The sequence below is a fragment of a genome, unplaced genomic scaffold, assembly GCF_019419815.1.
Source record: "Pyrus x bretschneideri cultivar Hongxiangsu unplaced genomic scaffold, Pyrus_bretschneideri_v1 Contig57, whole genome shotgun sequence".
NCBI classification, from domain to species: domain Eukaryota; kingdom Viridiplantae; phylum Streptophyta; class Magnoliopsida; order Rosales; family Rosaceae; genus Pyrus; species Pyrus x bretschneideri.
This window is the reverse complement of record NW_025999795.1, coordinates 1,270,523-1,296,697: the sequence shown is the minus strand read 5'-3', so window position 1 is coordinate 1,296,697 and position 26,175 is coordinate 1,270,523. Positions and strand designations below refer to the sequence as shown.

Sequence of the window (26,175 nt, the reverse complement as noted above, 5' to 3'; positions counted from 1 at the left end):
ACGATATACGATGAACGGACGCCATTCATGGATCCTCGAACTCCTCACAAAGAGGATCCGGATTCGAGAGAAAATACTGTACTGTTTGATTCCTTCCATGCATATGCTAACAAAGGTTAAGAGATGAATGAACCTTTTAGGGAAAGCAGTTATAGCTAAGCAACAGCTATAGCTTTTGCCTATTGCCATTTCTTCTTTCTTCCTCCCTTCTGCACTCTCTAATGTCAACTACAAGTCTACAACCACAAGGCCTACTAGTCAACAAACAAACATACTCTCACGTAAACACGCTTTGTTGTTGTTGATTGTTGGGCAGCTTAAGCTTGTATTTTTAATATACATACATACATACATACATACATACATACATACATACATACATACATACAATACATTTCTCCCCTTCTTCATTCGTTCATTCCTTCTCCTCCCAAACATTTGCTCTCTTGTTTTTAGTGTAAGAATCAATGGAAAGCATGGACCGATGTCACCAGAAGCGACCCAAAATCACCATTACTGATCAGTCTGAAGGTCTGTGTGCATTCATTCCTTCCCAACTAACTTTTACTCAACAGTTAAGTCTGAGTTCTTAATAAACTTAATTTTCTATATTTATTTGGGCAGAGGTTATTAGTAATGAATGGAAATTCATAAACATAACTGAACAAGAAGAAGATCTCATATATAGAATGTATAGGCTTGTTGGACCCAGGTACGTTGTTTTTTTACAAATCAAAATCCATATGTTTTTCTATTTAATTTTGCACCTAGTAATACTAATATAAATGTTTTAAATGTTTAGAACTTAGTTTAAGTGTTTTATTCCTTATATTTGTTTTTATAAAATAATTCGTTTATGATTCAGATTAGTACATAGACTTATTTTATTAGTCGCAAGAATCGAAAGATGAATTGAAGTCCTGCAAATAGAAGTGTAGTGTCACCAAGTTCGCCGGAGTGTTTAGGCCTCCTTTACACTCAAGCTCGGCGGCTCTCCTATATAAAATATAGAGCATTGCTCGAATAATTAAAATAAGAATGAACGTGTGTGTTTGAATATTTAATAAATACATGGTAATAGTAGCCTTTCCCACCCAAAATTTTCCTTTTCTATTTTATCTCTAACCCTCTCACAGCAAAAGCCTGAAAGCTGGTTAACTGTAAAAAGTACAAGTAAGAAACAAAATGCACTTTGTATCCACTACTAAAACCGGATCCTCTCCGGATCCTTTTGGTGAAGATCTTAGGGATCGGTAAATTATATTCGTTTATCGTATATTTTACGGTCAGTTTTTATCAAGTATTGTTTGTATTTAATTTTAAATAAAAATATTTAAAATAATATCTGATCGCACGATATACGATAAACGGATATAATTGACGAATTTCTGAATCCTCACAAAGAGAATCGGACGATGATTCGGAGGATCCGGATTCCTATAAAAGTCTACAACACAAAGCCATGTGATTATTCAATTCCAAATAAACACACACCATCTGAGATTTTCTTTAACGAGTGAGAAAACAAAGAATAGACTTCTGGTACTCGCACTCTGAAGTTGTAAACTTTGTCTTTTCTACTGTCTGGTCTGTAAAAATTGCTGCTCCTAAAGATTATTGTACTCTGAAAATCACAACTGCCTCCACGGCTGTACCCTAGATATTTCCCTTGTCCAACAGTCAAATTTGGCTTTGAATCCATATATACAGTTGTTGAATAAGAAGAGTATCCAAGATAACTCTAATGATCCCAAGAAGAAGAAAATAGAACACACTCTTAAAGAAAGCTCACAAAACAAACTAATTAGCAAAGCTTTTCTTATTTAGCTCTAGGCTTTGTTTTTCCTTGGATGATTTACAATGCTTGAGAACTTGGGTATTTATAGCAAACCAAATGAATAAACTAAGATTATTTATTACCACACAAAACACATTAATTTCACCTAATTTATTTTTATTCAACCATGCCTAACATTGCCTAATTTTCCATACCTAACTTTGACATTGATTTTCAACATCTTTGACATTGATTTTCAACACTCCCCCTCAATGTCAGCTCTCATTCTTTGCACTGTGCTGAGCAGACAGCGAAAATTTTTGAGCTTCCCTGTACTCAAACTTTTTGTGAACAAGTCCGCAACTTGATCATTTGTCTTGACCTGTCTCATCTCAATCTCTTCTTGCAGAACCTTTTCTCTGATAAAGTGGTAATGTACCTCCACATGCTTAGTTCTTGCATGAAAGACTGGATTTTCCGCCAAGCGAATTGCCGATTGGTTATCACAGTACAATGGTACTGGATAATCTACTGGTTGATGTAGATCACTCATCAACTGTATTAGCCATGCATTCTCTTGAGCTGCCATTGCTGCTGCTCTATACTCTGCTTCAGTGGTTGACAATGATACCGTCGGCTGTCTCTTGCTACACCAAGAGATGGTTCCAGAACCAAGCTTAAACACATACCCAGTTGTTGATCTCCTGGTGTCATGATCTCCCGCATAGTCAACATCACAGTAACCAACTAACTTGCAGTCTTCACCTTTCTTGTACAAAAGACCATAGTCAATTGTACTCTTCACATATCTTAGTATTCGTCGAACTGCTTCCAAGTGAGGCTTCTTTGGATTTTGCATGTATCGACTCATCACACCAACTGCATAAGAAATGTCAGGTCGAGTCAAGGTTAAGTAGATCACACTACCTACCAATTGTCGATACATCGTCGCATCTTCCAAATCTTTTCCTTCATGTGCACTCATTTTGACATTTGGCTCCATCGGCGTAGAGATCAGCTTGCATTCGAGCATTCCGAACTTCTTCAATAAATCTTTGGAATACTTCTGTTGACAGAGAAATATTCCTTCTTGTGTGCGATCAACCTCTAGACCAAGGAAGTGCTTGAGTTGACCAAGTTCCTTCATCTGGAAACGGACTGATAAATTCTCCTTCGTCCGAAGAATTTCTGCCTCATCATCACCGGTTATGATCAAGTCATCCACATACACTAGCACGATAGCTAGCTTTCCTTCATTGGCTTTGACAAACAAGCTGGAATCTGCAGGTGTTACTGAATAACCACTTTGTGTTAGAAATTCAGCAATCTTACCATACCACGCCCTGGGTGCTTGTTTCAATCCGTAGAGTGCTTTCCGCAGTTTACACACATATTCAGGATGATCTTGGTTCTGAAATCCCATTGGTTGGATCATGTAGATCTCCCGATCCAGCTCTCCATGAAGAAAAGCATTCTTCACATCCATCTGCCACAGATTCCAGTCTTTGTTGGCTGCAAGTGCAAGTAAGACTCGTACTGTTGTAAGCTTCGCCACTGGACTAAACGTTTCATCATAGTCTAGTCCGTACTGTTGAGAGAAACCACGAGCTACCAATCGTGCCTTGTACCTCTCGATTGACCCATCTGGACGACGCTTTATCTTGTAAACCCACTTGCAGGATATGGGTTTCACATCTCTTGACTTTGGCACGAGATCCCAAGTCTGATTTTGCTGAAGTGCATCAAGCTCTTCTTTCATAGCTGTCATCCACTCAGAACTCTGCGATGCTTCTTCGAACGTCTCAGGTTCTGTTGCTTCTTCAATTATGGCTGCATTGGCATATTTGGGATTTGGTCTCCGTGCTCTTGTTGACCTTCGGAGTTGAGATTGTGGAGTTGATTCTTCCGGTACACTAGGCCCACCTTCTTCGTCTGGTTGTTGATACATGCCAGTTTGCCAAGTACTCTTAGGTACTTCTTGGTCGACATCGTCTCCAGTAAGCAAATCTTCAGGCTCATCTGGACTTGATTGGATTTGGGCAGCTTGGTCTCCCAGTTTCCCTTGCAACGTATCTTCAAACTCTTTTGGGTCAGGTGACGCCTCATTTTCTAAGCACCAAGATGATGCTTCTGCGTCCCATTCTTCCTCCATAGCTAGAGACGCAACGACATCCCAATCATCTTCAATTTCATTTTCTGAGCACCAACAAGATGATGCTTCTGCGTCCCATTCTTCCTCCACAGCTAGAGACGCAACGACATCCCAATCATCTTCAATTTCATTTTCTGAGCACCAACAAGATGATGCTTCTGCGTCCCATTCTTTCTCCGTAGCGAATAATGCTTCAGCATCCCAGCCATCTTCACTATTCTCCTTCGAACTGGAAGTAGCAATATTACTTTCAACAGGCTCTTTCTTGGTCCAACAATCTTTCGCCATGTGGCCATTCTTTCCACAATTATAACACTTGCCCTCAAATCTTTTATTATTCTGGGACTGATCACGGTTGCCGTAATACTTCGGAGCTCCTCTTGGCCGAGAACTCCCTCCTCTTTGATGACCTTTTTCCTTGTCACCATTTCTTTTAGATCCACCACCAGCACGCTGCTTAAAACTGCCTTTGCTTTTGTTGGTGTAGAGCGCTTCCTCTTCACTCTTCAGTGAGACTCCTCCCATTTGCTTGGCCATAGCTTCTTGACTTGCAAGCAAATTTTCAAACTCAACAAGCGATGGTTGTGTCGGCCATCCTTGTATAGCGGCAATGAACCCTCGATATTCGGGTCTCAAACCATGGATAATTATTCTCTTCATCCTGGTTTCCCCAATAGGAGCTGTTGGATCTAATTCTGAAATTTCGCGGCATATCGACTTCACCTTGTGAAAGTACTGGGCAATCGTCATGTCCCGTTGTACCATTGATAGCAACTCATTCTCGAGAAGTTGCAATTTTGTATCGTTCCTCTTCGAAAAGAGTGTAACAAAAGTGTCCCATGCTTCCTTTGGCGTTCTAGCATCCCGAATGTGCTCCAACATTTCTTCTTCTATTGTGGTCTTTAAAACAAACATTGATTTGCCTGCTTTAATTTTCCACTTCCGCAAGACGCCGTTAGCATCTTCCGCTGCCGGTTGTGTAGCTTCACTACCACCGACAACCTCCCACAAGTCTTGACCTTGAAGGTAAGACTCTATACACGTTGCCCACGTGTTATAGTTTTGGTTGTTGAGCTTCTTGATTCCTCCAACAACTTGAAGATCACCCATCGTATCGGCAAGACTTTGACTACACCGAACAAGCTTGAGTGACTACCGTGCAGAGTAATACACTACTCTCGACACAAAGAAGCTCCCTCTCAAGGTTTGTGATAACCCCAGCAATAATCTCAAGAAACCTTTTCTGATGTGGAAGATCAGTCAAAACTGCAACCACAGAGCATACTCGGAATTTCAAGAGACTTTACAACCAATGCTCTACCAAGACCGATCCCTGACCGACTTGGCTCTGATACCAATTGTTGAATAAGAAGAGTATCCAAGATAACTCTAATGATCCCAAGAAGAAGAAAATAGAACACACTCTTAAAGAAAGCTCACAAAACAAACTAATTAGCAAAGCTTTTCTTATTTAGCTCTAGGCTTTGTTTTTCCTTGGATGATTTACAATGCTTGAGAACTTGGGTATTTATAGCAAACCAAATGAATAAACTAAGATTATTTATTACCACACAAAACACATTAATTTCACCTAATTTATTTTTATTCAACCATGCCTAACATTGCCTAATTTTCCATACCTAACTTTGACATTGATTTTCAACATCTTTGACATTGATTTTCAACAACAGTATCCTCAAACCCCTTCTTTCGAAAGCACTTCTGCTTATAAGTATTTTTGTTAAAATATTAGAAACAAGTTATATTTTTTGGGAGTTTAAACAAAATACTTATGGTATTGTTCACTTTTAACGTTAAGAACATTTTTACTCTAAAAAGTCACTCCTAATACTATTCACTTACAACACATTTTTATCATTTTGGTTAAAATTCAGAGTATTCAATCATTTTTCATTAGTTTTTTTTTTCTTTTTTTAAACTAAAAAACGTAAGTGCTTCTACAGGAAGTGGAAGCGCTTATGGTTGACAGAATGGACTTCGATCTATGATCTAGAAGCATTTTCAAGTTTTATTGTCAAACTAGTTAAAAGTGTTTTGGTAGGCGTAAAGCGCTTGTAGTATTTCCAGAAGCAATTCCAACCAGACTGCAAAATCAGGGTCTTACATGAATAATAGTAAATATTGTCTTGCGGTATTTGCATCACCGTGTTTTGGTATAAGAATGATCAGAAAATTTTCTTCTTCTTTTTACTTGGTTTCAGGTGGGATTTAATAGCTGGGCGGATTCCAGGTCGAAAAGCAGAAGTACTAGAGAGGTTCTGGATCATGAGACATTGTGATGCGTTTGCTGAAAAACGAATTCAACATAAGATAGAGGGCTCTAATATTGATCGTCGTCAAATGTTTAATGGATTTAAGTAGTAGTCTCCCTTTTCGATTGTTTTCTGTGCCTATCTATTATTGTGTAGTAAATCAGTTCTTGCAGTTCTCTCTCTCTTTAGATAAACTGTAATGAGGGAAAAGAAAAGGTAAATATATGGCAAGGTAAATTTCAAGTTGTCGCGGCGGCGGGGTGAGATAACAACACACAGTTCTTGTAATACTTATGCGTAAATCGGAATAAAATAATTGCACATTTCATCATACAAAAGGGTGAAAATATTACATTTCATATACACTACTACAAAAGGGCCTTATAGTGTCAGTAGGTGATGTCGGTTTAATATAATATAGTGTCGGACTAGACAATTGCGACACTCATTGAACATGACGTCGGGTTCACTGTCACTTATAAGCGTCATAAACATTTAATGTCACTTTTAAACCGACGTAAATATTTAATCTCGCTTAAAACCGACATACATTTTAATAATTTTTAAATACTAGTGTCGCTTTAAATAATACAGTGTCGCTTTTAAGCGACATTAAATAATACAATGTCGCTTTAAATAATATAGTGTCGCTTTTAATAAAACAGTGTCGGGTTTAACAATATTAAATATAACATGAACTTATAATATTTAGTAATATAAGAATATATTATGTTAAATTAATAATTAGAATTTATTTATACTTTCATTAAGTATAACATAAGGTTTTGTGGTATCCACTAGTGTAAATATTTTAAAATGAATATCGAGTTCATTCATTATATTCATATAGGGTCAAGGAGTGTAGCTATAAAAAATCATCTAAATTGGAGTTACAATAACCGTTAAATTGTGATTTTTCATTTATAACCGTTGAAAAGTTTTGTCCCGTTACTTAATCTATGACTGTTTGTTTTTTGCCATTTTTGGCGTATGTGATCTCGAAGCATATATAAACAAGTTTGATGGTTGAATCGTTGAAATTAGTTTTGTAGAATGCGTATCCCATCAAAACGATAGATTCACTAATACTTAAAATTTATTTATACTTTTATTAATTATAACATAAGATTTTGTGGTATCTACTGGTGTAAATATTTTAAATTGAAGATTGAATTCATTCATTGTATTCATACAGGGTCAAGGAGTGTAGCTGTAAAAAATCATCTAAATCGAAGTTAAATTAACCGTTAAATTGTGATTTTTCGTTTATAACCGTCGAAAAGTTTTGTCTCGTTAATTGATCTCTGAATGTTTGTTTTTTGCCATTTTTGGCGTATGCGATCTCGAAGCATGTATAAACAAGTTTGATGGTTGGATCGTTTAAAGTAATTTCATAGAATGCGTATCCCATCAAAACGATTGATTCACTAATGCTAAGAATTTATTTATACTTTTATTAAATATAACATAAGATTTTTTGGTATCCACTAGTGTAAATATTTTAAATTGAAGATCGAATTCATTCATTGTATTCATATAGGGTCAAGGAGTGTAGCTGTAAAAAATCATCTAAATTGGAGTTAAAATAATCGTTAAATTGTGATTTTTCATTTATAACCGTCGAAAAGTTTTGTCTCGTTACTTGATCTTTGAATGTTTGTATTTTGCCATTTTTGGCATATGCGATCTCGAAGCATGAATAAACAAGTTTGATGGTTGGATCGTTGAAATTAGTTTCGTAGAATGTGTATCCCATCAAAACGATAGATTCACTAACACTTAAAATTTACTTATATTTTCATTAAGTATAACATAAGATTTTGTGGTATCCACTAGTGTAAATTTTAAATTGAAGATCGAGTTCATTCATTGTATTCATATATGGTTAAGGAGTGTAGCTATAAAAAATCATCAAAATTGGAGTTCAAATCACCGTGAAATCGTGATTTTTCGTTGATAATCGTCGAAAAGTTTTGTCCCGTTACTTGATCTTTGAATGTTTGTTTTTTGCCATTTTTGGTGTATATGATCTCGAAGTATGTATAAACAAGTTTGATGGTTCGATCATTGAAATTAGTTTCGTAGAATGCGTATCTCATTAAAACGATAGATTCACTAACACTTAGAATTTATTTATACTTCTATTAAGTATAACATAAGATTTTGTGATATCCACTAGTGTAAATATTTTAAATTGAAGATCGAATTCATTCATTGTATTCATATAGGGTCAAGGAGTGTATCTGTAAAAAATCATTTAAATCAGAGTTAAAATAACCATTAACTTGTGATTTTTTGTTTATAACCGTCGAAAGGTTTTGTCTCATTACTTGATCTCTGAATGTTTGTTTTTTGCCATTTTTGGCGTATGCTATCTCAAAGCATGTATAAACAAAATTTGATGGTTGGATCGTTGAAATTAGTTTCATAGAATGTGTATCCCATCAAAATGATAGATTCACTAACACTTAGAATTTATTTATACTTTTATGAAGTATAACATAAGATTTTGTGGTGTCCACTAGTGTAAATATTTTAAATTGAAGATCGAACTCATTCATTGTATTCATATAAGGTCAAGGAGTGTAGCTATAAAAAATGATCAAAATCTTAAAATCACCGTTAAATCGTGATTTTTTGTTTACAACCGTTTAAAAGTTTTGTCCTGTTATTTAATCTTTGAATGGTTGTTTTTTGCGATTTTTAGAGTATGCGATCTCGAAGCATATGGAAACAAGTTTGATGGTTGGAACGTTGAAATTAGTTTCGAAGGATGCGTATCCTATCAAAACGATAGATTTACTAACACTTAGAGTTTATTTGTACTTCCATTAAGTATAACATAAGATTTTGTGGTATCCACTAATGTAAATATTTTAAATTGAAGATCGAATTCATTCATTGTCTTCATATAGGATCAAGGAGTGTAGCTATAAAAAATAATCAAAATCGGAGTTAAAATAACTATTAAATCGTGATTTTTCGTTTTATAACCGTCGAAAAGTTTTGTCTTGTTACTTGATTATGTATTTTAAATATCAATTAGACTATGTTTTTAAATATATTAATTATTTTATGTATTTTAAATATCAATTAGACTACGTTTCAATTCATGTGTGATGATATTTTATCATAAAATTATATTATTGTTTTTTATTATGTATTAAATATTATTTATTAAAATATTCTATGACATAACTTGAAATATTTTCGGCGGGAATGAATGTTTGAAATATTTTAGTGTGTCAGACCTTGCATTGGTTTTAACCGACACAACCTCTACTTATTTCGACGCAAGCTTTGAAATATTTTAGTGTGTCAGACCTTGCGTCGGTTTTAACCAACGCAACCTTTTCTTACTTCGACGCAACCTTTTCTTATTTCGACGCCAGTTGCACTGTCAAGTCTATCACACTTATGTCGGTTTTAACTGACGCAATATGTTACTATTTCGACGCCACTTGCTTTTCAGTCAAGTTTGTCAGATGTGGTGCCGGTTTCAGCCGACGCAAAGTCCAAATATTTCGACCATATTTATACCCTTTTCTTCCCCATTACTTCCATGCTTTCGTTTCCCTCTCTCGGTTACTTCTTTGGTTTTGCCCCGTCTTCTTCTCCCATTTCAACCGTACTCCTTCTCCTTTCCACTAACTTTTGCTATGGATCAACAAGGTGAAGATAAAGGTTTTGAGGAACTTCATTTCGAGGAGGAAAAGTTCGAAGGTGGTTCATTTGTGAATTATTATTAATTTTTTGTTTTGTGTTTAAACTAGTATTAGGCTTAAACTGAAAATTTACTTTTGTTTCTTGGTTGTTAATTGTTTTTTTGTGTTAATAAGGAACATCTCGACGAAGGCGTGGACCCTCAGTTCCCAAATGGACAAAACAACTTTGCTCGTTTGATTCGTTTGGAAAATGCGTTAGTGATAACTCTAGTGCTTTTTCAAGATATGTAGCAGGGGAGGTTAGAGATTATAGAAATCTCCCGTTGATGATTGATTGCATGAGATTAAGGAAGAAGAAAATGAAGTTTTTCTGGAATAGAATAAAGGAATAAGATTAATCGGCTGTTAAAGGCAATGAACCATACAACTGGTTCAAAATCTTTTGCAAGAGTGTGGCAAGAATTTGTATGAGTTGTACATTTTTAAGATATTTGTATGTTTTGTATTAGTTTTTGTATATTATGTGGAATATTTGTATATTTGACACTATTTTTATTGTTAATAATTTTTATTAAGGTTTGTTTTGGCCTTTACATGAAACCTATTAATTTGGTTATATAATTTTTTATTAGTACCAATTAATTGAAAACAAATGCAGATTCTCGTATTTTTTATTATTATTAACAAAAATGGTGTCTATTAAGACCGTTACTAGTTTAAATATTTTATTTATTTAATTGTTATCTGACGTCGATTTAGGTATATTTTATTTATTTAATTTTATCACAATGTCGATTAAAACCGACAGTAGGGTGGATATATTATAATTAAATTGCTAATGAATGTCGCTTTAAACCGACGTAATGTTCAAGTATACGTCGTTTTAAATCGATGTTAATGTCAGTGTCGCTTTTAACCGATGTTGCGTAGTGGCGGATTAAGCGAACAAACCGACACTGAAGGCCTTTCATGACGCTAGCATTAGTGTCGCTATTCTAATCTGACATTACATTCTTTTATGTTAGATTTTTGCCAAATTTCAGATAGAAATTGGGTTTCTTGTCGGTTTTTGCTTCGCCAGTGATAACTTATATTGTAGTAGTGGTATATACAAAAGGTATGTGCATGGAATCTAAGGGCTTTATATATCATCCGTAGAACGGTTGAGAATGAATTCTACATTAATGAGAGGAAAGACCTTGCATGTGATTATAAGAGGTTGAGCTACTTCTCATATTGCCAATTGGTTTTATAGTGGAATCTCAACTTTCTTCATGGTATCAGAGCAGGTTGTCCCACTTGTGAAGCCATATGGCCAGACACGCTCCATGTCATCCCGTTGTATTGTTCACGTGTTAGGCTTGAAATTCACCACACGTGAGGGGGTGTGTTGAGAAGGATTTCCACATTGATGGAAGGAGTGACCATGCATGGGCTTATAAGAGGTTGAGCCCCTCCTCATATTGTCAATTAGTTTTATGGTGGAACCTCAACTTTCTTCACTGGACGTTAAGCAATCTCTATTTCACTGACCTTTACAAAAGTTCTTCTATGGTACAAATGTCACTAGTATACAACATTGACATGGCAATCAGTAGTAAACCGAAGGCGGAAGATTTTCTAAGACGAGATGCATGTGTGTCGATTACTTTAGACTATGTACCTGCGAAGATAATCTACTCGAGCAGGATGTTTGAGCTTCATGAGAGCCTTAACTTCATGCTTTCGAACCATTTCTCGTGAACTATTTAAGTTTCCAGCAATCTTTCCTAATGTTCTATCACCCTTACCATCAAGCCCGTATCTCTGTCTGATCACCAAGCTTTCTTTCAGCTTCAGGGAATCAAGCTGGGAGAGAATATGCATAGAAAGGATTAGCGAAATTGAAAAAATGCAGCCGATAATAATCCTATTGATGTCTAGGTAGCAATCAATTTTCAAGCGGAGAAAGCAGTGAAGTATTAATCTGAGGTTTTAGGAGAGGATGAGTACCACATCATCAATAGCAAGCCTGAGAAGAGCAGGTTTCCGCCGGTTATCACCTTTAACACCATCAACATCAGTAATACCGTTAACATACTCCTCTAGTGTGGTTGCATGCCTTGAATGAAGAGAGAGAACAGGCTTTGAGGCCCTCATTACTTCATGATACCTCTCAGGGGAAATTCCAACCTTTTCGATTATCTCTTCATCAGTTGGCATTCTTTTGAGAGAAAACACCATCGCCCGCTTGGCCTTTTGGATTTCCGCCCTAACCTGCATAAGTTTTCATCACTTGCAACTTGCATTCTACGACACTGCCATTCGCTTAAGCAAGTAAAGTTAGGACCCTCATCTCTGTGAGCTAAGACCGCCAATTTCCATGCTTATGTACTATTGTTGTCAAAGGATTCATGTCAATGATTATACTATCCTGAAAAATTATAGCCCTGACCTAGCTTAGGTACAAAAAATGCGTACCGACTCAAGGCCAAATGAAACAAGAGTAAAGCTTGAGACTGTCACGGAACGTATCATGGCATGAATCCTGCCTGGCAGAGCATATGTCGAAATCTGAAAACTCTTTTTTGGTCCAAAGCGATCAATTGCCGTAACAAGCCCCCTCCCTCCTGCCTGGCAGTGGGCTTGAAATTTTGGACCGTTTGCAAAGTCTTGAAAATATTTATTAATGACAAATAACACGAGTCGGAGATTGTGCTGAAAGAAATATCAGCATTACCAGTTAGTTTCTCTGCTTCACATTTAAAACTAATATAATCAGTGTTGAAGGCTGAAGCCAGACAATTCTTGCCTTGATGAGCTTGTTTCGTGCAGCTCGACCAACTTCGAAATGTTTTTCACTTGAACCACACTCATATTTGTCGACTCAGCCAATTTGCCGTTAGTTGGTTCTGTCCCCATATCTTTTTGTAATTGCTCTCTCACTTCATGAAGACCCTGGATCATGAAATGTAATTATTTAACAGCAAAATACATCCCACACAACACAACAAGGGAACAATTCCGCAACACACAAGACAATTTTCAAGACTACAGCCAGAAAACGGAAATCTGAGAAGGCTTACCTTCATAGGTTGCATTAGCTTGAACAACCAAGCATGCTCTGAAGAAGTTAGAACCGGAGGAATCTTCATCTTTTTCCATTCCAAACTGACCAGATCAGTTGAAGCCGAATACCCCCTAACCAGCGCCTCAATCTTCTCATTTTCGTTCTTTTGATCTTTCCTCTTTCAAACTACTAAAGCAACCACTTTCTCATCCTTATTCCATTTCAATGCAACCCCTTTATCAAGATTCAATCTTTTAGCATTCTTTGCCTTGCCCCTAACCACATTACCACTTGTTCTCTTCTCTTCTTTCTCATGATCACCTTCGCTCATCTCCTTCCTCCTTTTCCAATCCCTCCTCATCATGCCGTCTGCAACCTCCACATCCGAATCAGCTCCAATCTCGGGGCTACGCTTGTACAAGTTTTTTAGCTTGGCAGCTGTTTCATTGTAATCCACTTCCAAAGTAGTACACGGAGCAGCTTCATCAGTAGCGGTAGGTTTCACACTTTTCGCGAGTTTTCTAGCTTTCCCTGGCCTCTTTTGGTGCTGCTTTCGTGTTTCTATAGGCAAAGGTATTTTTACCTGGGGTGCAACCAATGCCGTCTTATTGGATTCATCTGTTTCAAATGCAACTATCAACGGCTTTCTGAATGTAGATCTCTGACTCGTCGATTTTGTGTGCTCAATCTTAACGGATTCCTTGCCGCGGAGGTTGAAACTGTCACAACTCCCATGCCAAGTTGCCTCAGAAATAGTCGAAGCGATGAGGTTGACAGCTTTATTTGTGCACAAACTCTGCAACCCTATTGATTCTGTATGATTAATATTTAACACCCTCCAAAATTCATAGAAAATTGGAAATTAAGAGCTAAGAAGCCTGTAAATTATCAGTAGAGCAATAAAATAATTCTCGCAATGAAAAAAAAAAGGGGAAATTAGACAACTAAAAATTCAGAACATTACTGATCATGAAGCAGAATTCTTTACATATATAATTTTCTCGGGAAACAAACGCATTCCAACTGCTATCGAGAGCTGAGTTCCAGAGAATCATACCTCTTTTGCATAAAACAATGCTCGACTGATCCGATGACAAGAATTTCGAAGAATCTCAGGGATAAGAGTTTAAGAAAGTTCGAGACTTTTTTTTGGTAACGAAAAAGTTCGAAGCTTTACAAGTGACAACATAAATGCGGGAAATACAGTGTCTAGAAATTATTAAGTAAGCGGAACCAACTGTCCGAAGTCTACTGGTATGCTAACATCGACGGCAGATACGTGGACACGTAGGTCGTATAGACCCGGGTTATTAACTACGGTGCGTGGTTGTTTTGAAGAGGAGGATGGTGTTTGTGAAGCTCTGGCGTGGCTGGTTGTGATTGGACCACAAGATATCGAGAGGGAACCGGATCCTCTTCGGACCCAAATAAACTGAGCCTCCTGAGCAAAGGATCTGAGTCGTTGAAATTTGATCCAATGGTTACAAACAGGAAGCCCCTCTAAAAGTTATAATAATTGTAGCCGTTAAATTAAATTTTAACGGTCTGGATTCTTTGATCCTTAGGCTCAGTTTATTTGGGTATGAAGGGGATCCTGTTCCATAGTGGAAACCTATGGATGAAGTTGGTGACACATGGGCAGGTTATTACTGGACGGTGTGTATTTGTTTGTGGAACCGGATCCACTCCGGACCCTTTGAAACTGAGCCTCCTAACCAAAGGATCTGGGCTGTTAAAGTTTGATCCAACGGCTACAAACAGAGTCCCCTCTAATAGTTATAATAATTCTTCCCGTTAGATCAAATTTCAATGGTCCGGATCCCTTGGTTAGGAGGCTCAGTTTACAAGGATCCGGTTCCTTTGTTTGTAGTTTGTGGGACCTACATAAATGTTGGCGGTCTTTGGTTTATACTGCCTGCTAAGAAAGAGGAAATTGCTCAATAGGGTAGTTGTGAGGATCCAAAGAGTCTGCGCCCGAAGAATTTTCTAAGATATGCTCGCTGCTCAGTGCTGACTTGCTCACGGATCCGAATGCTTGCGCCAAAGTTTGCTGAAAGTGTTGTGAAAGCAATGGGCCTGAGTGTTTTCTCAAAGCGCTATGCTGATGAAAGAAGAGTTTCCCTCTTTGCCACTATGTAGAAGACTCTAATCCTAACTATTGAGACCATGCGTCTTGAGAGGGATGCGATTTGTGACGCGAAAGAAGCTGAAGTTGTGATGGCTGTGGTTTTCCTTAATAATTTGGAGATCAAATCCACAGTATACTCTAACCAAACAATATAGGAATCACATTAGAATTAATATGTACTTACTCACACAGGCATTTATCCTGGAGTTCAAATCACGTACGTATATAAAATTATACTTTCCTCCGTTGGCAGCAGTAGGAATCCAAATCAAAGAAATGCTTTGGCCAAATCCTATTAGTGATTAGGTCACCGGTCTACCGCGAGTGCAGATTATTTCTCAATCTTTCCTTCTTATTAGCAAACCAAATCACCAATCTTCAAGAGCCAAATTTGAACACTTACGTACGTTTTCAGATGGCAGAGACCCGACTACATCTCTATGATATTATTAGGGTTTTGCATCATCTTCGGTTTGAATTCGTTTCTTTGAGCTCTGACTTGTGAACCTTAACTCCACCTTCATCCTATTTTTACTTATGTTACTTTTACTGCATTATCGTAATTATACAACAGTCGTTATTAACGGACTAACTTATACATATTGGCCTGGGTAGTTAATTACTTGTTACTCGAGATCATACATCATTTGTATCATATGACATGCATATCATAAAATTAATCGAGGTATATAATTAAAGATTCTATGTTTTGAAGTTGTGAACATATTTAAACTCTTGACAATTATGTAGGAGCTGTATCCAATGAGATTGTCCTGTTATGGCTCTTTAATTAGTATTGACCGGTATCATATTGCTGGTCTCATTATTTTTATATCTTCCCCCATAAGAATTGGACTCTCGTTAATAAAAGTTACATGATATGTTCATGATCATAAAGTTTAAGTCCCCTTAGACACAAATTTTTTATAGAAAGGTATTGGAAAAGTCACATTGCGGTCCTACCATTTCCACACGGCTAAAACCTTTTGGTTTCTGGTCAGCAACTTGGACAAATGAAGTGAACATAATCAGCATTCATCTAGAAGTATAACGTTTGAACATGAACATAATATTGCGGCTACACTTACGTACCAACTGGAAACATCAATATATATACCCTGCAATTTCTCTCCATTTTCGTGGCCTTACCTTTTGCTCTTTTCGAGTCAGTTTTATGCCAATAATTGAACTTTTTGAATCGGTCCAATTGTTGTTTTGAATGACTCAGCGTATATAGATGTGTGCGTGGGGTTAATACTAGGAAAATTAAATTTGTAAATAAAATCTACAAACTAAATAATATATCACTAATAAAAATGAGTAGTTTATCAATGCATAGGTAATAATCCAATAATCAATTTTCATGTCATTTATTTTATAAAATTTAGTCCCCTTGCATTACCCCCTATATATATGTGGGTCGAATCCATGACACTATTATTTTTACACAACTTTTGATGCATATTTTTATGGAGCTCACTCCGTAATATATTTTAACGATTTGAACTGCCTATCTTTTAGGCCATCATTAATAAATAATTCTTACAAAAAATTAAACAAATTCAAAACCACTAAGACATTCATTTGTAGTAAAAAAAAAATAAACGAATATGATTCTACAAAGAAACCCTAAACCTTTAATCCAACAGTCATATGTTTTCAAATTTTGGTGTTTGTTGATAGACATGATTTTTTAAAGAAGACCTAAAAATAACATTTCAGATCTAATCAGCATATTGCTAAATCTAATCAACATATTGGTCGTGAATATTAGGTATATATATACATCATCTGTTGAAGAAAAATCATGACACTCGTGAGTGAAATATATATTAAACAATTAAAACGGAAGTTTAAGGTCTAATGTTTACTGTTTTTTCGATATATTGTCATAGTCATGCTATAACATCATGTCAAAATAGCTTGAAATTGGATTTTAACTACCAAATGAGATAGTCGTACAAAGGTACAAGTTTTAGACCAACATGCATGTTCTTAATCTTAAATATGATTATTGATTTTAATTACCATATGGTATTGATATACAGTTTAATTTCTTGCAATTTAGCCATCATATGTTATTGTTTTACACTTTTTTGAGCATTTATTCTCTAAATTTGGCGCAAATGTTTAGTATACACATCTCAACTTGAAAAATGAGAAAATAAAAGTGAAAACAGTTCTCAAACAATACTATACTATATCAATGTTCTCAAACAACCTTATTATATTGTAGTAATGTTCTTAAATATTACTATTGTTGTATCAAATTAACAACAGTTTTTAGTCTATATTAGTGTATATATATATATACATGCATACTACCACTTTTACCATTAACTATTGATATGATGCGATGATTTATTACTATATACTTAAAAATACTCTGATTCAAAACTGTTTAATCTTAATAAGCTCATTTTCCATTTCAAACTTTCAATATCAATATATAGTACAAGGAAACAAAACAAAAGTTACAAAGCTGTCATTTGTTTTTCAATCTTGTGGGTTAGTAACTCACCTTAAAAAAACGTGTTGGTTGAACTAGAACCGATCAGATCCCACATAAAAAAATTCCATAAAAACAGATTCTACTTGAACTTTATTAATCATTCAACCCCATTCCCATGTGTAATCTTAATTAGCGATCCTAAAAGATCCACATTTATAAAATACTAAGCAAAGTTAGTGCTCTTGTTTGTCACAAAACATGTTCAAATTTACCATGCATGCATGCATGTATGTTTCAGGTTTCAACACGCTCGCTTGCTCTACGCGTGAGGACTGAGTATGGAAGACTGCACTATTTGCTTTTTCTTAGTTTTAAACTTTCTGTAAATCTTATGAATATTAAATACAATTAAAGGAAAACTATTATAATTAAGCTTAAGTATGTTACATGACCGACCGTTCTTCACTAATAATAAGGCACGAAAAATACGCTAGCTTGTAGCTAGTTCCCTGACAATCTGAGTGTATTTTCACACTTAATTAATCAAATTTTCAGCCATTGAACGTTTAGATTATCAAGTCTTGTGTTGGGTTTTGCGTCTGAGCTTCTTGTCTCTTCGAATATAGGAGATCCAATCCAATTTGCACGTTAACGTAAGCAAAGTTTTGAAGCTGATGTGATGTATATGTCACTCTTTGGTTCTTATTTGTCCCCTAAACTCTTAGAGTTTTCCACATTGGTCCTTTTATTTTTTCTCAAATTGGCTCATAAACTTTTGAAAAGTGTGTTTGTCAAGGATAGAAGGGTTTATTGTTACAAAAGTTAACAGAGTAGCACGTGACAACTAGAATTCTTTTTATTTCTTGACACGTGTTCACTTATGTTCGAGATTAGGCATATTGCTAAAAAATGGACAAAACCAACAAATTCCTTACGTCATTTTGGTTAGAGTCTTTTAATGGGGACTTAAAGTAACAAATTAAGACATAAAACTAGTTTTAACTATAAGAAAATCAACGATAAGTGACATGACGGTAGAATATGATTTAATATTCTTTTTGAGTGGTTGTTTTAGTGTCACAAGGTTTAAACAGTATCTCTTTATTCTTCGTGATATTGACCACATTTCTGATCCCTATTTGCATTTCAGTGGGTTGGTCTGGTATGAGAAGTTATGGGAAAGAGTATATTACAGCATCTCTAATTCGTGAATTTCTAATGATCGCCGTGTTCCGCATGCTGGATCCTTTACTATTCTATGTTCTTCCCGAAAGCGTGCTAATCCCTATGTTGTGCGGAGCTGAGCATCTTCTATTCGCTGGGATAAAGCTTTTCCTCTGCAGGGGCCTTGTGCAGTAAACCCCCTACGGGCGGTCGTCCGTCGTCGTAAAGTAGTCCCCGCGAAGCTTTCGGGAAGAGGGGCAGTGTTGTGTGTAAGTATAACATTTTTGGTCGAACCCGCCCAACTTCCTTTGCCTTGGTTTGTTCCATTGACAAAGACGCCAAGTGACTTTAGATTTCTGAGTTATTGGTATAGCCAAATATGAGGGAAATATCATTTATACGGATACTGACAATATCATTAAACACCTTATCAATTGAATTTAGTGTCAATTTGAAAAACGTTCTTGCTAACCTAGTTGAGACCGTGGTGTAATAGAGCCAAGAAAGTACGAAATGACTCTCCCACACCATTAAACTTAACTAACGTTGTCATCCAACACATTTTAAAAACTTTAGAGACAAACATGAGACGGGAGAAAATGTTTGAGGACCAAAGTGGAACAACCACTAAAATTTAGAGTCAATTTTGTATTTAAGTTTTCTCAAAAGATCTCTCTTGCTTTAGCTTTAGTAGAATAGTAGTATTAACAACGCGGAACTAAGTTTGAAGTCTTTGGTCTCCCTCCTACCTTTTTATGCTTAATCGTTGACTTTCTTTCATTTCCCTCTTAATCTAAATCATCAAATCACCAAATGAGATGATGAGATATATAGTTTTGGTGCTTAGCTCAGCTTAGATTAGCCTAGCTTATGGGAGGGAGAAAGCACATGAAGGCTGAAACGGTCAGCAATTGGACTTCCTCTATACTCTTAACTTTGAACCTCCCAATTCCTATGACCAAAGACTGGTCTCCTACGAAGAAATTCCACTTCGATTTTCTCAGTCAAACTTCTCTGTTTCTTTCCCTCACTTTCTGTAGATTCAAAAACACCTTCCCTTAAATCCCCATAACCATCTCTCCCTCTCATTCCTCATCAAGTTTCCATCTTCAGATTCTTCCCATCTCATCACTAATCACAGTGATTACACATACTAATCCAAAACACAAAAACTCAGCTTAGCCTTCTCACAAATCTGTCTCCCGTTTCTTGTTCTGGTAGTTTTTGTCTCTGATTTTGGTAAAATTACATATTTTACTTCAATCTATTGAAAACCCAGTTCTTGTTTTCCGAAATCTTAACAGATAACTTCGTTCCTATATCTCATGTGCTACTACTGACAAATGGAGAACTGCAATATACATTGGGAGCAAAAGAGTCTTGTAGATGAGCTAGCACAAGGGAGGGAGCTGGCTAGGCAGCTACAGATCCATCTCAACGTTCCATCTTCCTCTTATGGAACCCGGGAATTGCTGGTTCAAAAGATCATACTTTCGTACGAAAAAGCGCTTTCCATGCTGAACTCTAGCAGCTCAGCCTCAGGAGGTGAGCAACAGCAGCCCACAGGTCATGTTGCAATTCGAATGGTTGAGTCTCCACCGCATTCGCTAAATGAAAGTCCCCGGAGTGAAGACTCTGACCGCGAATTCAAGGACCATGACAACAAAGATTCCTCTAGGAAGAGGTTAATATAGAAAGAGATTTTCATGATAATGTTTTAGTACTTAAGGTGATCTTAAATGGTGGTGATTTTGATTTTTTCGTGAATGTTGCAGGAAAAATCTCCCACGGTGGACACAACAAATAAGAGTTACATCTGGTATGGGGCTTGAGGGGCCTCTTGATGATGGATTTAGTTGGAGGAAGTATGGCCAGAAGGACATACTTGGAGCCAAATATCCAAGGTATATATAGGACTTTAGATTTTCTTCATACATATATAATCTATCTTTAGGTCTTCAAATCAACTAGCTCCAATTATAGTTTAATCGATAGCTATGACATATAACAAGTCCATTTCTAGCAAGAAAAACTTAGCTATCTCTATTATGTATATATTTCTTCTCTATGTCGTTTTTTTCATATCTCTCTCATCACGTGATTGTCATGTAATAAAAAAGACAGACAGAGAAATAATACTCAACAATTTCATATAAGTCTTCTCCTTCCTTTATGTTAAATTACAACAAGCGCATATATAGTAAACATCAAAAAAGTATGACTTGGTCAATTGAACCATTTGTTAATTACCCTTTATGACTGGTCAAATGAACCGTTGACAAAAAACTTAATGCAAGTGCATAACATTAGATTCATTCACCTTGGCAGAGGCTACTACCGCTGCACTCACCGAAACGTCCAAGGCTGCTTGGCCACAAAGCAAGTCCAACGTTCCGATGAAGACCCGACGATCTTTGAAATTACTTACAGAGGAAAGCACACATGTACACAAGCCTCCGCCGGCACAAGTACTCCTCCTTCACCGTCACCGTTGCAGCCTGAAAGGACGGAACGGCAGAACAACCTAGTGGATCCTCAACAAAACCAGCAACAATCACAACAACACACGTTCTTAAACCTCCCGGAAGGCCTTAGAGTCATTACTGAAGGATTAGACACTCGTGAGGAACTGTTCCCCTCCTTCAACAGTCCCTCACCATTGAACAACAGTTATGTGGGAAGTTTTTATCCTCCATTTGCGGGACCTACAACTTCAGAAACAAACTATTTCTCAATGTCTCAGCGGGATTTTGGAGTTGACCAAAATTTTCAGAGTGGAGAGATAATCTCAGCTCCAACTTCAGCTACCAACTCTCCAAGTGTTGGTTTGGATATCCCATTTGGTCAGGCTGATCAGTTGTTTCCCAACTTCTCATTTGACGGTCCAGGATTCTTTTCCTAATTTCATAGGCTCCCACAACACAGAAGGTGAGGGAAATTGATTAGCATACAAAATTTTAATTAAGCATTCTGAATTTTAGGTATATTTGTGTGTAGCATCTGTGAGAAAGTGTAGAATAATCGGTCATGTAACATCTGTTATAGTAGTCGGATATGTTCCATAAACAAAAAATAAACTGATATGTAGTTTCTTCCCAATTTTTATTCAGATAAATAAACTGAATAATGTGTTTTTATGATTTTTTTTTTTCTATTACCTTTTTTGGGTAAGGGCCAACCACAATTGTGTTTTACAATATATTGGGCTGAATAAGGCCCAATAGTAGCTAGGTCAGGCCAGTATTTCTTTTTTTTTTTTTTTTTGTATTTGAGGATATTTTAGTGTAAGTGAAAAGAAGGACCATTCAAACCTGGATGTAAAAGGATGAATAGCGAACGAATTGCTGTAATAAACTTAGTCACGTTTAGATTTGTATACCCATGATCTGTTTAAAACCAACATTATTTTATTCGTCCATTAACTACATTTTTTTAGTCATTTGCTACTTCCTCCATGGGAAAATTCAAAAGAAGAAAAGAAGAAACATAGAAAAAGGTAAAAGAAAAAAATGTAGAGTAATGGTGTTTGGACTTTTTTGTTAATATATACCGAGTTACAGGGGAAATGAAATGGAATTTGGGTGTCTTGAAGAAGTGTGGTCAATGATCCATCAATATAAATATATGTTTCCCAGCCTCAAACATGCCGCTTGTTAACTAAACGAGGCATCTCACAAGAAAAACCCAATGGAATTTATAGCAATTTGCCCCACTTTATTGATGTATGTTATAGTGTTCTGGCATATATGTCTATTGCTTTAGGGTTTGGTCCAGCTGAGTTGGTATAATCATGAGCTACCTAGCTAGCTACAACTAGAATTTAGCTTGAGTAGGAGAGATTTTTCAGTGTGCTTGGAACATGGGCATATACGCCAAATGTTATTATACAAGTGAAAGGACACTTGGAAAAAAAAAAAAATTCCTCCAATTCTGTAATTAATGACATTTGGTGTACCACCCCGTGTTTCTATCACATTGAAAAATCTCTCCTTAAGTAGTAGGGAAATGATGTCCAACTTATAGACAAAGATCTTTATATGGATATAAGGGTTTCACATCTTCTTCTTCCTTGCATTTAATTTTGACATACTCTCAAACTAGTACCCACATCGTTTAATTTTGAAAATAGAAAGTTGAATAAAAGATGTAAACACAATGTATAATCAATTCATATGTTATAAATTATAAGTGCGACAATGAGTTTATGCTTTATGGAATAGTTTTGAAACTAATATATGTATTATAGCATAAGTAAATTGGTTATATACCACATGGTAATGTGTAAGACTTAGCTGTAGTAGAATGTGATCAAGTCTCATCTTATAATTATGTAACATTCGTAATTAAATACCTTCCATAATTTGAAGCGAGAAGAAGTTAAAGTTCATGATATATTCACATGCACATGGAGCTTTTTTTCAGTAATTAATAAAAACAATTGCGAACTTAATTCATGCATGGATGTATACATGAAATAAGACCCTTGAGAATGCTCAATTGACAATTACAAAGGGTTACCCTAGATAGGCTAGCTAAAAGTAAAACAAAGTTATTAGTGGTCTACAATGCATTGGTTATATTAAGAATATGGAAAAATGCATGGCTTCCCACATTCTATTTTATTAGCACCATTCGGAGATGAGAGACAAATAGAGAGAGATTGCAGTTGGGGTAATTTTGATCGAGTGATGAAATATGATAGGCTACCGGGGGATGTTTTAGTGTGCTCCGAAAGATTCCATATTTTGAAACTTTTAATCGTTAAATCATTGATTAAAAATACAATAATCAAAGATTTAACGAATAAAAATTACAGTGTATAAAATACTTCGAAGCATCATAAAAGAGACTCATTTAGCAGAATGTTTGCTGGATTTGGTGAACGAGTTCCTCGGCACTAAGTTGGCATTCAATTCCAATCTAGCAAGAAAGCACATACCAATCATTAGCAGCTAGCTTCAGTAAAATCACAATTTAGCCACCACATTATTAATTAAATCAATCTCTTTTTAACATATACATTTGTACTTGGTCGCTATAAAATCAATGTCTGAAAATGAAAGATCGATTACCTAGTTTCCAACAATTTCTTCTTCTAGTGGGGTTTCAAGTAGACAAGCATTAAAATCATTACTCAGTTCAGGTACAATCAAACACAGTACTTATATATATATATATATATATATATATATATATATATATATCTATAGTATCTATGTATGTAGCTGTTTTTTCTGTGACACAGGAAATGAAATTACTTTAAGTATAGTACAATGGTGAGATAATATCCATGGCAGCTAGCTAGCTAACATATATTTACCTATTATATGATCTGGTAAAAGTCATTTACCATTTTACTATTTCAAGGTTTAGATATGTCGATCAATTGCTTTAGCTTTTGTATTGTCTTTCTATGTAGTTAACAGTATGAATGCTAAAAATGGTTGTCAATATTGTGGGTATGTGTTAGCCGTTAATATCATGTAACGCATCAATGGCTGATATCACCCATGCAACGAATTGAGCACAGCTTTTTAACACAAAAGTCTGACAGGATTGGTATAAGCAAATATTTTAAAACAAAATCTAAAACTAGTAACTTATTAACAAAAGTAATGAAGTTAATCAATCATGTATTTAATTTAGAAAATGAAAATAAAATACCTTGATGGTGAAGGAATTAAGCATGGTTTCGTCAGCGGTGGTGATACTGACATGGAGAGTTTCTAGCGAAAGGTCTTCAAGAGTGGAAATGATTTTTAGAGCCTGTCCAGGTATCCGAGGAGACACTGTTTTCAAAAGAACATTTGGACCCGAAAATTTCACCTCCACGTCCGCAAGGGCGGACTTGGAGTTGGCGAAAAGCTCGTTGAGATTGTCGATACTATTATTAATGGTGGTAGTAGCACTTGAAGAAGTAGGGGATGGCTCAAGTGATGAGCTAGCAACCATTGTTGGACTAGAAATCAGATAATTACTAAAAATATTAGGAGCTGCAGGTAATATTTGTGGTTGTTGCAATATTGTCCTGGCTGCCGTTGGCTTATAAGGGCTTGTGGGTTGTGGAGTTCTTGGGCTGATGGGTGGTAAGCTACTGCCGCCGAGCCTAGGGCTGAGAGGTGGCTTTCTAGGGCTGAGGACTGATGGTGAAGGACCAGGTGGCCTTGGACTGGGAACTTGCTGCAGCCTAGGGCTACTTAACACTTCACAGCTGTATGCTTTTCGTTGCTTTTTGGCTTCAAGTGATTGAAGAACTTGCTGCAGCTCATTGATGTAATCAACCACTCCTCCAATAATTGAAGCTTGATCTCCCTGGTGAATCAATCAAGACAAAAAAATTAGGTACAATATATATATATATATATATGTATGTGTGTGTGTGTGTGTGTATATATATATATATATATATATACAATTGCACTACTAAACAATTCATATATACACATATTTAAAAAAAATGAAAAAAAAAAAAAAGGTGAAGAATTTGTTTGTTCTTTTCTTAAAAAACACCTCAATGGTGTGCAAGGGATATTTTATTGAATAAGAAGAATCACTTCGTGCTTCAAGTAGCTAGTTAATACTAAGTGACGGCTTTCTACTTTTTTCAAGTTTGAGGTTGATGGGGAAGGAAGAAAACATATGCCGGAAAAAAGAAAAAAAATAGAGAGTTGTTATTGCTATTGACCTTCCAAAAAAATCACCAGAACTAAATCAAAGAAATAAGACAGGATACTGACTCGTTTAACATAAAAGCAAGGCATAAGAGAGCGCAAGACAGTCAAGTGGTCGTTCATTTGCTTTCTACGGTTGCGCTCCACTGTTGTATGAGACATCCGCCCTCCATCCTGATCTGAAGGATTCATGGTTGTTGTGGTGGCAGTGGTGCTGGGGGTGGCAGCTGATGAGAGCTTGAGTCTCTTGATTTTGGGGGCAGAGTTAGTTTCATCAAGCTCGGTCTGATCAGCTGAGGAGGAGAAGTCTTTTGGTGATGCGCTAAAAACAGCAAGTAGTTGTTCATAATCCAATGGAGCTGTAGCTGACGGCTGAGGAACGTCCACAACTCCCCCGCCTCTTCCTCCTCCAAATCCATGATCATCTAAGCTCTCTAATATGCTAAAAAGATCGTCTCCCAGAGTGCCTAAGTTACAATCGGTATCACCGTGGTAGTACTGCTCATGTTCTTCGAGAAAATCAGATGAACGGTCGCGATCGTCCATGTCCATCTATGGTTGCTGGATATATAGCTTGGTTAGCCAAAAAAGAACAAAAGGAAAGGAAGAAGAAGCCAACAGAAGGGAAAAGACCAAACGTGGGTGAGGGAGAGGGAGAAGGAAAGAGATGGTGAGAGAGAGAGAGAGAGAGAGAGAGAGAGAGATTGTCAAGATCAAGAGAAAGTATGTATGGAATATGTAGCGGTAGCTAGGTATAAGGAAAGAAGTAAATAAGAGAGGCTCAGGTGAAAGAGACTAAACCATCGCCATCATCTCTCTATTTTTCATTTTTGTATCATGCACT

General features: G+C 36.3%; 3 protein-coding genes and 1 pseudogene across 4 annotated transcripts; 2 read left to right on the top strand and 2 right to left on the bottom strand.

The window, feature by feature from the left end:
* The first annotated feature begins 390 nt into the window (after positions 1-390).
* On the top strand, positions 391-6,447 carry LOC103964386 (MYB-like transcription factor TCL1). The gene is made up of 3 exons (XM_009377322.3): positions 391-531; positions 625-712; positions 6,152-6,447. The coding sequence occupies exons 1-3, from the start codon at positions 468-470 to the stop codon at positions 6,309-6,311; spliced, it is 312 nt and encodes a 103-aa protein (XP_009375597.1). The 5' UTR covers positions 391-467; the 3' UTR covers positions 6,312-6,447.
* A 4,929-nt stretch (positions 6,448-11,376) lies between these two features.
* On the bottom strand, positions 11,377-13,719 carry LOC103964385 (annotated as a pseudogene).
* A 5,881-nt stretch (positions 13,720-19,600) lies between these two features.
* Positions 19,601-21,800, top strand: LOC103964384 (probable WRKY transcription factor 53). 2 transcript variants are annotated; one of them, XM_048571051.1, is made up of 4 exons: positions 19,601-19,877; positions 19,965-20,344; positions 20,436-20,564; positions 20,989-21,800. In XM_048571051.1, the coding sequence occupies exons 2-4, from the start codon at positions 20,004-20,006 to the stop codon at positions 21,560-21,562; spliced, it is 1,044 nt and encodes a 347-aa protein (XP_048427008.1). In that variant the 5' UTR covers positions 19,601-19,877; positions 19,965-20,003; the 3' UTR covers positions 21,563-21,800. The 2 variants fall into 2 exon arrangements, with proteins under 2 accessions (XP_048427008.1, XP_009375594.2); XM_009377319.3 differs by having other exon boundaries at positions 19,605-20,344.
* A 1,238-nt stretch (positions 21,801-23,038) lies between these two features.
* LOC103964383 (transcription factor SPEECHLESS-like) lies at positions 23,039-26,154 on the bottom strand. Its single transcript, XM_009377318.2, has 3 exons — positions 25,398-26,154; positions 24,325-24,972; positions 23,039-23,580 (listed from the first exon to the last, which is right to left on the bottom strand). Exons 1-3 carry the CDS (start codon positions 25,881-25,883, stop codon positions 23,515-23,517), a joined length of 1,200 nt encoding a protein of 399 aa, XP_009375593.2. The 5' UTR covers positions 25,884-26,154; the 3' UTR covers positions 23,039-23,514.
* Between the last annotated feature and the right edge of the window lie 21 nt (positions 26,155-26,175).

Coding starts and splice junctions, on each gene's coding strand:
- LOC103964386 (XM_009377322.3), top strand. CDS start 468: ATGGAAAGCATGGACCGATGTCACCAGAAGCGACCCAAAATCACCATT. Junction 532..624: donor CATTACTGATCAGTCTGAAG/GTCTGTGTGCAT, acceptor TTATTTGGGCAG/AGGTTATTAGTAATGAATGG. Junction 713..6,151: donor TATAGGCTTGTTGGACCCAG/GTACGTTGTTTT, acceptor ACTTGGTTTCAG/GTGGGATTTAATAGCTGGGC.
- LOC103964384 (XM_048571051.1), top strand. CDS start 20,004: ATGGAGAACTGCAATATACATTGGGAGCAAAAGAGTCTTGTAGATGAG. Junction 20,345..20,435: donor AAAGATTCCTCTAGGAAGAG/GTTAATATAGAA, acceptor TGAATGTTGCAG/GAAAAATCTCCCACGGTGGA. Junction 20,565..20,988: donor CTTGGAGCCAAATATCCAAG/GTATATATAGGA, acceptor TCACCTTGGCAG/AGGCTACTACCGCTGCACTC.
- LOC103964383 (XM_009377318.2), bottom strand. CDS start 25,883: ATGGACATGGACGATCGCGACCGTTCATCTGATTTTCTCGAAGAACAT. Junction 24,973..25,397: donor CTTGCTTTTATGTTAAACGA/GTCAGTATCCTG, acceptor TTGATTCACCAG/GGAGATCAAGCTTCAATTAT. Junction 23,581..24,324: donor TTAATTCCTTCACCATCAAG/GTATTTTATTTT, acceptor CTTTCTTGCTAG/ATTGGAATTGAATGCCAACT.